This window comes from Zonotrichia leucophrys, chromosome 1A (genome assembly GCF_028769735.1).
Source record: "Zonotrichia leucophrys gambelii isolate GWCS_2022_RI chromosome 1A, RI_Zleu_2.0, whole genome shotgun sequence".
NCBI classification, from domain to species: domain Eukaryota; kingdom Metazoa; phylum Chordata; class Aves; order Passeriformes; family Passerellidae; genus Zonotrichia; species Zonotrichia leucophrys.
Window position 1 is genome coordinate 27562867 of NC_088170.1, and position 16124 is coordinate 27578990.

The 16124-nt window shown below is 35.9% G+C and overlaps 1 protein-coding gene across 2 annotated transcripts in view; it reads right to left on the reverse strand.

Annotated features, from left to right (window-relative positions):
- Nucleotides 1-4903: 4903 nt before the first annotated feature.
- Nucleotides 4904-16124, reverse strand: part of PAWR (pro-apoptotic WT1 regulator) — a 70589-nt gene continuing 59368 nt past the window's right edge. For both annotated transcript variants that reach the window (XM_064701990.1, XM_064701991.1), the window contains exons 5-7: nt 13436-13583; nt 11969-12073; nt 4904-7521 (exon numbers count right to left, since the gene is read on the reverse strand). In XM_064701990.1, coding sequence (XP_064558060.1) covers nt 7435-7521; nt 11969-12073; nt 13436-13583 — 340 coding nt within the window. In that variant the 3' untranslated portion in view covers nt 4904-7434. The remainder of the gene's footprint in view (nt 7522-11968; nt 12074-13435; nt 13584-16124) is intronic.

The following is a 16124-nucleotide window of genomic DNA, read 5'->3' on the forward strand; positions in this document are numbered from 1 at the left end:
TGAATACTCTGATCTCTCATCTAAGGTCAATTTACAACCCTATGGGTGGACGTTGCAACAAAATTCAGAAGGTGGGAAGGCTCTGTGTCACAGAGGCTGCCCTGTGGACATCTGGGGGTCACTGCTGCCTTTGACTTAGTGAAAATTCTCACTTCTTACTAAAAACCCCAAAGAGCAATCTGCTTTCTTCTACCAGAGGAGCAAGTCATGCAGTTACTACCAGGAGTAGCTTCCAAATATTGGAATTCACTCCCACAGAAGGAAGCCAAAGCAACTCTTCCTGCTCTCATCTGCCTCAGCTACAGTATTTGCAGCACTCTGAAAACCAGGTAAACTCAGTGGATAGGGTGGCAAGTAAAAAGGATGTGATTCCTACCTAGAGGGTTTCTCAGTGAAGACTGCTGACAGCTGCCTCAAAGGGAGCTGAATGAAGAGCACGCTTGCAGAGCTGCACCAGCCACTTCAATCTAAACAAGAAGCACCTTTCTTGAGATCCATATCCAGTTCTGGGATTTACAACCCAGTGCACCCAGAAGAGTAACCTTCCTCTGATTCTAAGCTTTTTTAAAAAAATTCATAAAAGCATCACCATTTTTGACAGGCAAAGTGAATTACATTACGATGTACTAAATTACTTCACTCAGTAAAATGATATTTAACGTGCTTTTAAAAGACTTTTAAAATTATCTTGTTCCACAAAACTTGCATACACCTATCTGGCACACTACAAAAACAGGGAGTATTTTGTTGGGGAGGAGTGTTTCTTTTTCATAAATCTCTCAGCGGTAGTTAAGAAAGAATTTTCTATATTTAAATCTGCAAATGCAGCAGGAGGGCTCTCAGATACAGGGAAATCAGAATTCCTTCACACAGTCCTGGCACTTTAGGAAGTGGTTCCCATCCTATCCTGAGAACCAGCTCTGTTATGCTTCTGTTGAGATCTAAATGCTTCGAGCTAGCCATCTCCCAAAACATTAACCATACTAATCCACATTACCATAGCCTACTACAAATCACACTGTATTTGAAAATCAATGTCTAACATTTCTGACCACTCATCTATAGCCTAGCATTGTCTCGGAAAGATATGATCAAAGCCCTGGGTAAAGATGGTCATTTGCATTTTTTCAAGGGTAGAAAGTCACATTCTTCTCCTTTTTAAGTGTCTGTGCTAAGGTGAGCAAATGAGAAGCTGGAGATCACATTTTTCTCATAAAAACAGTTAACTGTACTGCAGCAATAACAGGAAACACTTCTACATCTCTATAAAATATCCAGTTTGTTATCCTTTCCTTGTTGAAAATTAGATGAAAAAAATGCTGGAGGAAACTAGATTTTCTTCATCCTTACACAAAGATATCTTCTCCCTAATATTTAATCCTGCATAGTCTCAACCCACACATTTTCTCATTTTCTCCCTGCTTTAAATAAATATATAGCCTTATAAATCCTAGAATCTGGAGAGTGAAAATTGACAATGACCACTCTTTTAAATGTCACTTCTCATACAAAGCCAAAGCAACAGAATCACAGGAGGGTTTAAGTGATATTTTACTACAAACCATAGTGAGCTGAAGCAATTAAATAAGAAGAAAGAGTGATTCAGCTGGGAACAATTAGCAGTTTCTCTGTAATTGCTTCACAGAGAAATATGGGAGTTATTTCAAGAGAGTCTCAACTTGCAAGGCTTCAGCAGTTTTATTGTCCCCACCCATTAAATATATTTGGTAGCTGGCTGTAAACACACATACACTGTTGCAATCAAAATTTTCAACTCTCTAAACTGCATCATTGTTATAATGAGCCTTCAGGCAAAAGCAGAGATTAACATTTCTGAGAGAGAAAAACAAAGATTTCATTTTCACTACCTGCCCACAAAACCTGATTTCCAGGATGGAGAGTATATCAAGATGCCAATTATCAACCTGCACATTTCTAAAATATAACCTTTTGAAACAGAAAAACACGGTCTTTCTTTTAAATTATGTTAGTGTTCTTAAAAAATACTGATACAAAGAAAGGACAACATTTAATGCTACTTTGTTACAGATTACACAATAGCTCATTTAATGAGCCTGCAATACCTAAATATCTTCAGGTCATTTAATCAAGGACAACCCATAAATATTGTTTTATGGGTTCAGTTCCCACCCTAAAAGACTAAGAGGAGATTGAGTGCTCATTTTTGCTGCTGCCACTTTTTAAGTGAATCTTTTTGGTACTCCAGAAAGCATGAATTTTATTAGCTGTAACGCCTACAGAGGTCAACAATGAGACAATTAATTACAAAACCTGTTCATTTTCAACAGTGGTTCTGTTTACCAGAAAATAAGGTAGAGCAGCAGCACAATTATGCATAAATTTTTATTACCTCCCCTATTAATGGAATTCCAGATCTGAAAACAAAGTCTGATTCATATATTATTTATTTTTAAACATTTACAACATATTAATTAAAAATCAAGGTAGACTTGGATTATCTTTGCAATATAGATAAGGCTTTTATCTCTTGTTATCTGTAGATAACAAAGAGTTTTACCACAAAAATAACTAAGTGTCAAAGGCATTAATTAAAGACACCAAATATGGCCTTTTTTACCTCCAAGTTTCTTTCTAAAACTTACACAGCTACTGCCAAAATTCAGTTTAACCTCTCAGTAATTATAACCACAGAAAGATTTACTGAAGCAAGCCTAAAATACAGCTACAAAAGTAAGAGCTTTCTGGCTCCTCCATTAGCAACATCCACTACAATTCCATCACTAATTACTAAGCATGTTTTACACAGTTTTGCCCAAACCAATAGAAAATCCAAGCTGAGACATTTCTGTGATGCTGCTGCTATTCTCTGCTATAGCACAGTACTTGCAGGACTTCAGTGGGAAGTGACAGTTGTGTTCCCTAAATCCCTCAGTGACTACCAAGGCAGTCACTCAGGAACAATGCTGGATGTTGTCTTTTCAGCCAGATTTTCTTCAATGAAGAACCAGAATGGTTTGGGTTAGAAGGGAGCTGAAAGATGATCAAGTTCTCCCCTTCCCTTGCCATGCAGAAGAATGTCTTTCACTAGACCAGGCTGCTCTAAGCCCAAAAGAAAACAAAGACTTAGATTCTTAAGACCTTACCCTCAAATCTGCTCCTGGAATTCTTCTGAAGACATTTTAACTTCTAGTGCTGCTAAAAGAAGGCCTCGTGGGTTTTGGTTTGAGGTGCTTACCTTCATCAGGCTATAAAATGAACCCAACTTAAAGGTGTTAAAGAAGTCTTTTCTGGGGGCAGCAACTTTCACTTCAAGAAAAGGTCTAGTGATAAAATGAAACATTCTCTTTTTGTGTGGTATAAAAGATGTCAGAATTTCCTAATCAATTATTAAAACATGCTAATTGCTTATTACATCAAATGTCTCCGGTGAATGCAGAAATTGAAGGCCAATTTTGTTTAAATGGAAATCCCTCATGAGACAGCAGCAAGAGAGACCATGGCTACTGGGTGTGAATTAGGCCTCCCTGCTCAAGGAATGCCAGTGAAATACATGCATCCATTTCCATACCTGAAGGGCTGCCAACTGCTAGACAGAAAGGGCTCAGCTGCAAACCTGTAGATTTAGGTGGAAATCCACTGCAGAGAGGATTGGGCTGTTCTGGGACACATTAGATGGACTTGAATCCTGTTGTTGGCTCCTGTCCAAATGCTGTCCATAGATCACCATTACTCTTATATGTGATATTCCCACAAGGTTTCACTTTTCATAGTTAGAGACTAACAGAACTTTTTACAGCACAACTAGAACATTAGATTGTCTCAATATTCAATTCCTCTCAAAACCTTGGTAAGCTCTTAAGTATCCCAAACTTTCAGTAGCAGTGCAGTGTAGGAGAAAAAAATTTCATATAAATATTTGAGGTTAAAGAAAGGAGAAAATCCAGCAAATAAGTATATGGACATCATCACACTTCACAAATACCACTTACATTTCTAGAAGAACAAGGGAAAGAAGAAGATACCAAAAAATACAAAGAGAAAAATTAGAATTTCCATAGGAAAACATACCAAGTGCTAAGATCAGGTATCTACTGTATGGCAAATCCAGTGATTAAAGAAAGAGCACAGAAAAGGCACTTGCATACTTGGAGCTAAAATTTCCCACCAAGACTGAGGAACCTAAAATGCCAAAGGTAAAAACTGAGCAAATGCATAGTTTTGTATTTTAAAACAAATCTAAAAGCCACCATGATTTCATAAAGGCAGTCATCCTTACCCAAATTTACCTAACATTTTAAATTTACTAAGTGCAAATGCTCTTAATGAATAATGTCTTATCCATAAAGTAACCATGGTGTTGAATGCATGGTTGCTTGTGGTATTTATGTTTACTTTCTTTTAAAACAACAACATGACAAGCTTTATGATAAAATCTGATATAGTTATCATCTCCTTGATAATTGCTGATTATCCATTTGTTCTCTTTATGTGCAGTCTGCAGCCATGAGTGAAAAGGAGTTTGCCCTTAACAATTCTGCTTGTGCAGGAGAGGAGAACATTTGCTTTCATAGAGCTTTAGAAGTTAAATCAGTTCACCTTCTGCAGAAACAGCACTGTAACATTCTTGCTTTTCCTGGGAAGGTTTATACTTCTGCCTTGAAGTAGGAGAAAAGATCACTGTTATGTAATTGATGGAAGGATACTCACTATCACCTGAAGCAAAAAAAGTACAGTGTAAATATCCAGATTTCTATCTTGCGTGTCTGCATATGCAAACACACTTGAAAACTCCAATGTGAACGCAAAACTCATTTTAGCAGTTCAGACTGGGAACTTCACACCACAGAGGACAAATCCAGTTAGAATTTTAGGGAGACAGTATTAATTCTCATTTAAAGACAGCAAGTACTCAGCCTGGATTAAAAAGAATTTTGTTTTATTTGAACAACAGCAAACAATCTTTATTATAAAACATGTATCTTTCACCTGGAGTAGAAGAATCTCAAAATCATTTTTATAATCTGATAACAAGTATCACCACAACTAGTCAATGTTCAAAACTAAAATCACTTACTCATAGGTTAACAATGTTTAAATTTTTTAAACACATAAAATGGGTATTTTCTAAAAATCACTCTGCATTATGATTATGAGACTGTTTTCAGAGGAAAACTCAACTACCACAAGTTTTCCAGAGCAGAAAAATCACAACTAGCCCTGAACAAGAACAGTTACATTAGAAATCCAGAAATTCTGCCAAATACTTCTGTCAGTTTTATGTACAAGTTAAAAAAATTCTAATTCTGGCATTACCACCGCCAAGAAGAGGTAATATGAAGACAAGTAACTTTTGTTTATGCTCTTCGTTGCTGTTTTTCTTTGGTTTAAAATGTACATGAAACACATTTTATGAAACATCTTCTTTGCTACTCATATTGCTCCCTGTGTGTACTGCAGTATGCTCAATGTCAGGCACTTAGTAATGCTCCAATGTGTTTGACACCCCATGCAGCACGTGGGTACCTGCACTCCCTACTTGGTGCACAGAGAAGGAAATGAGATGCTTCTTCCAGAGCAAGTTTTGTATTTATTCAAAAGGCATGCATCTCAACTGACTTCATTATGTCTTTAAATGGTCAATTTAATGGAACTTAGAAATTAAGAGACCTCTTACTGTTTCATTAATATTACAAGCAATACTCATTGGTGTACATTGTAATTCAAAGGGCTTATACAAACCCCCTGTACCATTTAACCCCCTGAGAAAAGGTTTTAAATGGTGTTCCATGGAATCTCACCCACTGAGGCATCCTGGACTGAAAGTGTCCTGAAAAACACTTTAAAGCTTTGAAACATTTTTCCTCATCAGAATGCACAAATGCAAAATAATCTATCCCATATCCAAAACAATTCAAAATGTTAACAATAATAGCTGGAATTTTAAATTTAAGAAACACTGCCATTGAATACAATTTGCACATTATGAAAACAATTTGCAAATCTGAAAAGGCAATTGTCATCTATATTTCACATATATATATTAATATAACAATACTGTTATATTGTTATATTTAATATAACAATATTGTTATATTAAAATTGCTTTTAAGTTTTAAGGTAAAAAGAACTATATGTATGTAACTTTCTGACACCAAAATTGTCCATAAAAAGCCTAGACTGTTTGAAATGTTATAATTTTTAGTGTCTGTTCTCAAAGGGTTTTTGTACATTTAATCTGACCAGGAATGAAAAATGTGCTGTATTAAGATGAAATAAAGTACAAATAATTTTTAGTCTAAATGTTAACTGAGGTCTGTGATTAAAGTCTAAGGAAAATTTTGTCAGCTATCATGTTATAGGAGAATCCACACACAGTCATAACTGGATTGTAACATCTAACCAGGCACTTTTTAAACAACTTGTTAGTTTAAAATCAAGGATAAAAATGGGGTTTGTATGTCATTTGATGTTTCAAAAAGGCACAAATCACTAGTATGCCCCTTTATTTCGTCACGTACAAAAAAAAAAAATTTCACTCAGCTTAAAAAGAAAAAAATCCAAAAACTTGTATGGGTTATGATCACTACAAATTTTAGGATGACAACAAGAAGTGTCTTTGCTAAAATGAAAGCTCCAGGCTTTGACTGAATTCTCAACACAGCAAACTAACTGTCTGATTGCAAACTTGCAATTCATTGCTAAAGCAAAAGCCATAAAATAAACTGCAGTGCACAACTTCAATGTGATTCTAAGAACTTATTAATGCTGATATGAGAGGTGATTTATTTGGCTTTGTGGTGTTTTGCATTTGTTTGTTTTGCAGTTTTTTAGTAAAACCTTCCCCTTCTGACAGAATACTGTTAAACACAGGAAAAAAAATTTGCTACTCTCTACTACTGTCAATCTTTCAGACACAGTAAAAAACCACAACATACAAGAGTTCTAGAGCAAGTCATCAATCTGCAAAATGTTATACATCAGTAATAAGGCATCCAATGTACAGCAATTTGAACAAAAAAGGAAGCATTTCCCAAAATACATATTTTGAATCTGTGTAAACAAAGCTCATATGTATTGCTTCCATTAATTTCAAAAATATACACCCACATGGACTGAAAATGATCTTGATTCTATGAATTTTAGATTACTGTAATTTCTGCAGCTGTAATCTGAAGATACAAAATCCAAATATTTTTGAACTTAAAATTTTGAAACATGTTGAAAATTTTAATCATGCTTACGTGAAAAGAAAGCTAAAAATGCACCCCAAATTTTATGCCATTTCATTGAACAAAGGAGAAAGCACTATGAAAATAAACATTCATCTGGTTTCCTAACAATAAATACAAAGACAGTTATTATAAGATACTGCAACACAGGAAATATTACTATCTTGACCTTAGTGTTCAATCAGTAGTTTTTTAAATCTTTCCTCATTGACATCTGAATCTTCTACCTTGTCAGCTGTCCAACAACTTTTAAGAGGGTTTTGTTTTCTTGCTTCAATTGTTCATTTTCGTCTTCTACATCATCTAGATCCTGTACAAGAAAAAAGAAAAATAAACACTTCTCAGGATAGAAATACAAACTCTCAATTAGTAGCAGCAGAAATTTAATATCTTAGCTCTGAAATGAGGAAGCTGGGACAGGGAAGAATTAGTGTCACAGTAGGCACCCTTAGAGATGTTAAACCAGCCTGTTTCAAAGTGTTACTATAATTACAAAACATTAACATTATATTCCTAAGCACCCTAAATAGAAACAAGTTCAAATCAAAGCTACAGCAGGAATTAACGCATAAAGAAACCAAAATAGAATGGGGGTGACTATTTTTCTGGCATATACAGAGAGTGTATTAATCAGCTCCTCTTCCTGCTTTCCCCAGTTGCCTGTCTGCAACTATGGCTCCCATGTATACACATCACTGATTATTACTGCAAGAAATCCTGTTTTGAGTACTAAGTATCCAAATTTTCAAAAAGAGACATGCCAGTTCACTTATTTTCCAGTGGAGCAAAAAATAAAAATGGACTTTGTAGCTTTTGTCTGAAGTGCTACTGGAAGAACAGACAGTGTGCACAGAGTAGTACTGGGTGCTCAAAACAGACTGCCTTCACAGTGTTTGAAAATGTGTTTGACACACACAAATGTTTGTGTCTTTTCCACTAATTACCATTTTTGTCCAGTTCCCATTTCACTTCTTCACTCCTAAGAATTTTTTTCAAGCCTTTAAAGTGAAAATCAGTAATAATAACTGCTTAATGGAATTTTCGTGTACAAAAATCTCATGCAAAAACCAAAATGTGAACTAGAAAAGAATGAAGAAACAGAAGAGTGATGCCAAGGACAGGATTTTAAGGAGAAAAATGAAAGGTGGGCAAAGGAAAATGAACCAGAATTCTCACTGGAGATCCTATGTGTTTTTTGATTCAAGTCTGCCAAACTGTCCTCTTGCCTTAAGAAGTAAAGAGATTTTCTCTCTCTTGGTCCTTTAAGTTGTTAGGCAGTGTTTAACATACAAAGCCCAGGTTCTTATTTCTTTCTCAGTGAGGTCATTCCAGAACAGAGATAATCTGTTCAATTGGTATAATGATTTCAGTTTGCCAAGCTAAAATCCACACGTCAATACTTTGCAATCCCTTTATTGTTTTCTAGAGTAGAATCAAGAAATCACTAGCAGAAATTTCTCTCTGCCTCACAGAAGTAAAGCTGCATCACAGTATGAACCAATTCCAGGAAAAGCATTTGACTACTCCAACATAACAGATTCCAGTGACTTAAATACCTAAACAGGGTAAGTTTTGGTGGATAGATGCTAAAAACACAATTTAGTATAAACAAATACACTTTATAATCTCTTTTGGGCATTTCAGATTAATAATCAGATAGATGGAAGGGACAACACATTTTCAATAAAACTATTTCTTTTTAGTTTGGTATATAACTTGTATTACAATGTATAATATAATTTGTATTATAATGTTTAAACCTGGTGAGCAAGTCATGGGATATCTCAATTACAGCTTACCTAAAAACCTCCTGTTTAAAATTCTAGTATCATAAACTCAAAATAAAATATTAAAAGTTTGTGAAATGTTTATGCTGCAAAAATAACATTCCAGAAATTACTACATGTAAAAGTTTCTTGAATATAAGCCAACAAAAATAACAGCTTTAAGGATCTACAGAAACAATGGGTTGAGAGATGGAGGGGATTCTGCCACTCTGAAATTTAAAGTTTCTTATTCAAAATTACAATACTAATTTAAGCTTATTAACAAAAAAAGATGCAATAGCAAGAAAGCTTGAACTTCACATACCAAAATAACTGATAACTATGCAATTGACATTAACTGGACTGTAAATCCTCACTGAGACTTTCTCCAAACACGCTTTTAACTACACTGACATCTTAGTAAGGTCAGAGATGACTAAGTGTAAACTAATTGACAGCTGAACCTTGCCTACAAAGTATTCAAATATTTTGAGATGCCTTTCAGATATTTAAGGTTTTTATGAAGCAATTGCCCCTTTCTTACAAAGAACATGGCAGACATACCTTTAATTTCTAATATACTGGAATGAGAGAATGCTGTTTATAGGAGACAGCCTTTTCTATTCCTCAATATAAATGCAGCTCATATCCTTTAAGTATCTCTGTGATGTACTGACTGAGCTCAGCAAAATGATAATGTCATGTTAAATAAATATACTCACTTAAAATGAGAAAAATTCTACCAAGAAGTTCTCATGATTCTTGGAAAAAGTTTTTCAAGTGCAACACAAGGTCTTTGCTAATCAGGGATGCATCTGTGGTTATGAACTGACTAAAACTTCTAGAAAGAGCATTTTGCTAAATATGGGCTGAGCAGTCAGAAAGATACACAATAAAATGGCCTTTTAAGAAGTTATCTAGGGTATCTGATGTGGTATTCTTCCCATACCTGCACATATTAACATCCAACAACTGTATATATTGATGAAAGAAAAGCTGGAGGAGAACCATGAATGTGCAGATGGTCAAATTTAGAGATCCCTATTTAGGTTGCTACCAGCAAAATCTTCTCAGACGACATCTGCACAGACTCACTAAATAAAGTTCTGTCCTCAGGACAGCCTTTTATCTGAACAGAAGGCTGAAGATTGCAGCTGTTCTTCCATGAAAAGCACCCAATCCTGGTGCTAGGCCTACAGAGGGACACCCCATCAGATGGATGTCCAAGGGCTGGCTCTCATGTTCTCAGTTATGATAATAAACCTGAAGCAAATACAACTGACATATTAATTTCCATAACCTTCTATCATGAGAATGTGATATTTCTGCAGATTTTCTTAATTTTTTAAACATTTGCTCTTTCTGAATCCACATGGATAGTCAATATAGAAGCAGTCAAATTCAAGAGTTAATAAACAGGAAAGTAAAACTGCATTTGTGTTAATGGAAGCATCACTTGAGAAATGAGTTCAAGAAGACAAATAACTATGCTGGTCATAAAATCAAAAGGCAGCCAATTCATCATTAAGAAAAGCCTAAGAGATACAGACATAAATAACTTGCACTCTATTGAGCAAACAGACAATATTAAAGGTATGAAATATGCTGACCTGATGGACAAAAAAAATCCCTTCTCTTCTGTGTTTAAAAGTATCTACCTAGGGAGCACCAACAAGATGGCCTTGCAGATCTCAAGGAAAGGTAAAATTTTAGTCAATATAAAACAAAGTTGGTCTTGAAATTACTTTATTCAGTTTATGTTTTCTTCCATACAACAAGCAAAAATTGCTCTTGTACTTAACACAGGCAATGCACAGGCAGTGCCTAACTTTACTATGGATGTTCAAAGACAGTTTCTAGTTAAGACACTTGATGGATTTCATTTAGGACATCACACTTCAAGTATAGCCAAAAAAACCAACATTGCTTCTGGAACATCAAACCTCTCAAAAAGCTGTGGTCCTAAACCCCAAGATTTCAGTCATTTAGGTTCCTTCAACTTGTTCTTTCCAACCTTTAAGTCAGGAAGTCAGACGTGACCAATGGTATTAAATAGCTTTGCCATCCATTATGCAGAAGGAATGAACATCTTCCTCAACTGTAATAAGGCCAACAAGCTTAGATGTGACAGATTCTTTGCAGAATGAAAGAACTGCACGAAAGCAACGCCTCAGTTAAAATAGAAATCTCTCTGAAACCAACACCACCTCATTTACCCTACAGATCAATTTCCAACTTTCCCCATGTAAAAGCCAAAATACGTGTTTCAGAATAATCTCATCTCTTCTAATTTTCTAAGTTAGTTTGCAAACTTCTGAATGTTGTTCTCCTTTGCTACTAATGCAGAGCTGCAAAATGTAGGTCTGACACTCTTCACGCCTCCCTTCACTGATGGATTCACCATAGCTTCTACATTGGACTAGAAGAGAGGCATGTATCTCCAGGAAATCAGGATTCCACACTTCAGCCAGGAAGTGCAGGATGAGGTCAATAATACACCCTGTGAAAGAATTTCTGTTTGCCCTTAAAATTGGTACAATTTTTTTTAAATCAACTTTAAAACTTCTTATCCTATCCTATTTCCAAGCATATCTCACTCTTCTAGCCCTCTTCTCCTGCCTTCACACCTTGCCTGATGTTACCTCATGTCTCCTGCCCTCTGTCTTATTCTGTCTTTATATGGCATCAATAAACAGTATGAGAATATCTGTCAAAATATAAAGAGCTTTTGGTTTTATAACCTTGCTTTATAAACACTTAGAACAACAAGGAATTGAGCAGACTTAGGGAAGTTACTCATGACAAATACAAGTCACCTTAGAAAGAAAATACTACTTACTGATAAACCTCTTGAAAAGCTACACAAAAACAAAAACCCCCCACATCCATTCTTTTCTGACCTTGCCCAATGGATGTCACCTGAAGAATACAAAAGAGAATGCAGACACTTATTCCCTCCTGAAAGAGCCATGGAAGAAAGTATTTGCTTACTCTGTTTAATAAATCAATTTCTTCTTTCAGCTTTCCAATTAGTTCCTCTTTGTCCTGTGCCATCTTCATTAATCTTGCATTTTCCTGTCTTTCTTTTGCAAGTTCCTATAACCAGAATAAAGAATGAAGTTGAAAATGTAAATTCTTGTTTTAAGAGACAGTTTTAAGTTAACACTGTCTAAAACAAAGAAAGAACACACACACACACATTTATCTATAATTCCTTTTCTACTCCAAGTCAACCCACATCTTCAAGTCCTTTTACATTTCAAGGAGCTAAAGAATCACATCTAAGAATATTTTACAACAGCAAATCTGTTTGGTTTGATTCAATGATAATGTTTTAATTTATATTTAATTTAAGCTTGAACACAGAATTGGACAGAGGCCCAAAACAGAAGAAGTAAATGTAAAGTATCAGCTCCCAAATTACTGTTGGTTGTATTTTCTGTTGTTGGTTTTTTATAATGCCATTATAAAAAATGGTAATATGTATACGGTATTATCTTCGTTAACAAGATATGAAGATTCACTTTTAAAATCTGCGGGCCTGAATGTGATTAAGAATGAAAATGTTCATTAGGAAAGAATGTGCTTAAATCTTCTTCTGCTTTTTTTTTTTTTACTGGCAATTTAAGTATTTCAGAAAGAAGATGATTTAGAAGGGAGGATTATGGTATACTCTACTTAAATGAAGATTCCTCAAGTCTTAAATCAAAAATAGCAATTTCTACAAAACACATGTCATTTTCCCCCTTTCCAAAAAAAAGGCCTATTCAAATTGTGTTAACTTAGTAACTTTCACCCACACGATTCAAGAATATTTGTGAAGTTACCCACAAAAAATCCACTTCAGAGGAAGACAGAGAAGCCAGTAATAGATTACACAGATTAAATTATTTAGCAAAATACTGGCATAGGCCAAAAGCTCAGATCTAACATTATTACATTCTCCCAAAATTGTTTTTATTAAATCAGTAGGAAACAATGCAAATAATTTTAAATATGTGTTTTAAATGTTTACAGCTCTAACAAACAACTATATAGCAGATAAATTTTGCAATATTTCGGTATACTAAATAAAACAAACCAAGTGGCAGATCAGAAACCAGCTTGTAACCTTGTGAACAGCCAGTGAGCTCCTTCTTCCCCCAAGGTATTTGCTCTGTGTTGGTGTGCCATGAGGTACACAGGAGAAGCACCACAGAGCACTGCTGGCTCTCTAAGTGTATTATCTTTGTCTTAACTATTTCTCACTTAAATACCAAATGAAAATGAAACATCTGTGATTTCAAAGTTCACATTCTTCTCGGTCAGTCTGACTCTTTGTATGTTTTTGTAGACATAACTATCTGTACTTCAAGCATTTTGCATCATTTCTATGTATTTTACCTGCAAATTTCCCCATGGAGTTGCAAAAGTACCTCATTTCAGAAGTACGCCATAGCAAGGTTAGTTGGTGCTTACCCTTTCAAGTTCCTCAATCCTCTTCTCCAAAGAGTTACTTGGTAGAGAACTGCCAGAAGAATTTGCATCTCTGCTGTATCTGCCGTAAACTGTCCTCTCTGGTCGGGAATATCTGTTTGGAGCATCATCCTCTGGTGCACTGGCTGTACTGTGAGGGGCAGAGAAAGCACACACCTATTCACACATCTCACAAAATGGAAATGAAGCAGTCACAGAAGAGCTCTCCAAAGCAGTCAGTAGGTCAGTTGAATAAACTGCAGAGAACATATTCCACAGCTGAGAACTCACTAAATTCACTGCCTCAGGGATTCAAATACTTGGATAATGCAGCTTTCATCACATCGGTAATACACCATAAACACATACTTATCCTATTTTTCAAGTTTCATTAACTATGCACATTAAAAAACAAGCTAAATGACTTTATTTCAAGAACTAAAGTGCCACTACAGAGTTTAAACCAAGAATCTTTTTAACTAGATGAAAACATAAGGGATGAAAAAACAGGTACACATCCAAAACATAAGAATATTGACTAATGTTTTGGGAACTATGGATTTAACCTGTAAGGGAATGGAAAGTAAACTGAAGTGAGAAAGTGATGAGACCCAACAAACCAATTTCATGCCATCTCCAGATATTTTACTTCAGAATTTTGGTACAGAGGAGTTTGCCAGAGCTCTGTTGGCTGACACACTTCCTTAAGTGGTCCCTTGGGAGTACTTGGTCTAGATTACATGTCTATTTATTAAAAATCAGTCATGGAATCAATAGATAAGCACTGCAAGTGCACATAAGGTATGTTTTTTAAAAAAGCATGCAGGGTCTCCATTACTACTGGCATGTAAAAAAACAGTACTAATTTAAAAATATGTATGACAAGTCAAGTATTTTCAGTCACAAAACTAACAGCGTCCTTCCCATAGCCATTTTCTTCCTAAACAGTAATGTTACTCACCTTCAATGAAGATTCTAATGAATAACTAAAAACAACAGAACAGAGTGCCCTGAGAGCAGACAAAAAGACTCTCCCTCATCAATTCACCAAAATCACACTACTTAGACTTAAAATATACAGACAAACTGCCAAGACAAAACCAAAAAACTGAGATACTCAAAAGCCACCTGGAGATGGTCCTCAAAAATCAGCTCTAGGTGGCCCTGCTTGAGCAGGGGACTGGACAAGATTACCCCAGAGATCCCTTCCATCATCAACCAGCCTGTGATTCTGCAAAATCACACAGCTGAAGTATGCGTACACTGGTGCTCTAGACCACTTGAGAAAAGAATGAAAAGCACTATGAGCATCCCTTTAACATTTCCTTTAAAACACAGAAGAGTATATGATTAATGTGTTCATTTAACAATTTTGCATTTCATAACTCTAGAAAACCCCCTGCTGACAACATGCAGATTTAGATGGATACAGTGCAAATCAAAAGCAGGAGTATCTGGCAAAGGGATGTCTTTTTGTGGATATAAATATTCTTTTGCTCCAGTATGTGTGAAGTTTCCAAGACACACTGACACAATTGTAAGGAATTTTGTAGCTTAATGTTATTACCATATTTAGCACTGTTTATTCTTCATCCAGAAGATTTTTTATAAAACATTTCTAGGACCGGATATGCATGTTGCAACATAAGACAAATATTTAAACTTAACTCTATAAATTCTAGGTTATTGAGTTTCCTAAAAGACTTGTAGTTTTGTGCTGTTAATGTCTCAAGGAGAGACCACACAAAAAAGTCTCAACTTTTCATAATTTAAAAAGGAATACTTTTGCCACTATACTGAAGTATTCAAACTTAGCTCCAGTGAGTGATACTGGCAGAAGCTCCTACACAAAGATTAGAAGAAAGAATACCTGGACAGGAAGGGTTTCATTAATAAAGAAAATGCTTTCACTTTCAGGGTGTTTTCCCCCTGACATTCAGACTTGAATTTCCTCACCTATTCCACTGGGCAGCAGACCCTACTGAACACATTCCTTCTCACTGTAGGAAAGCACAAAGAACATATCATAGAGGCTTCTAGGAAAAGGGATTTTTAAAAAACATTTAAGAAAGCATGAGTCCAAAACCTAACACAAGGAATATAACAGATAAAAAGTTCATTATTTGGGGTGTTATAACCAACGGCTAGTACACAGCAATGGCAAAAAAGTACTACCCATGACAAAACAGAAACATCTTTCACAAAGAATGGAACTTAAGTCTTCAGATGCAAAGTCACTTCATGAGTGCTAAATGAGAAAGAATCACAGAATCAGAATATGCTGAGTTGGAAGCGACCCATCAGGATCCTTCAAGTCCAGCTGTTGCCCCTGGACACCCCAAGAGTCACATGTGCCTGAGAGCATTGTTCACTTCTTGAAATCAAGACAGGCTTGGTGCTGTGACCACTGTCCTGAGAAACCCATTCCAGCGCCCAACCACTCTCTGGCTGGAAAACTTCTTGATACCCAACCTAAACCTCTCCTGACTCAGCTTTATGCCCCTCCCTTGAGTCCTGTCATTGATCACACGTGCCAAGATATCTGTGCCTGCCCCTCCTCTGTCCCTCACAAGGAAGGTGCAACTGCAATGAGGCTTCCCCTCAGTCTCCCCTTCTCCAGCCTGAACACACCAAGTGACCTCAGCCATTCCTCAAAGGCCTCCTGCTCCAGTCCCTTCACCATCATTGTTGC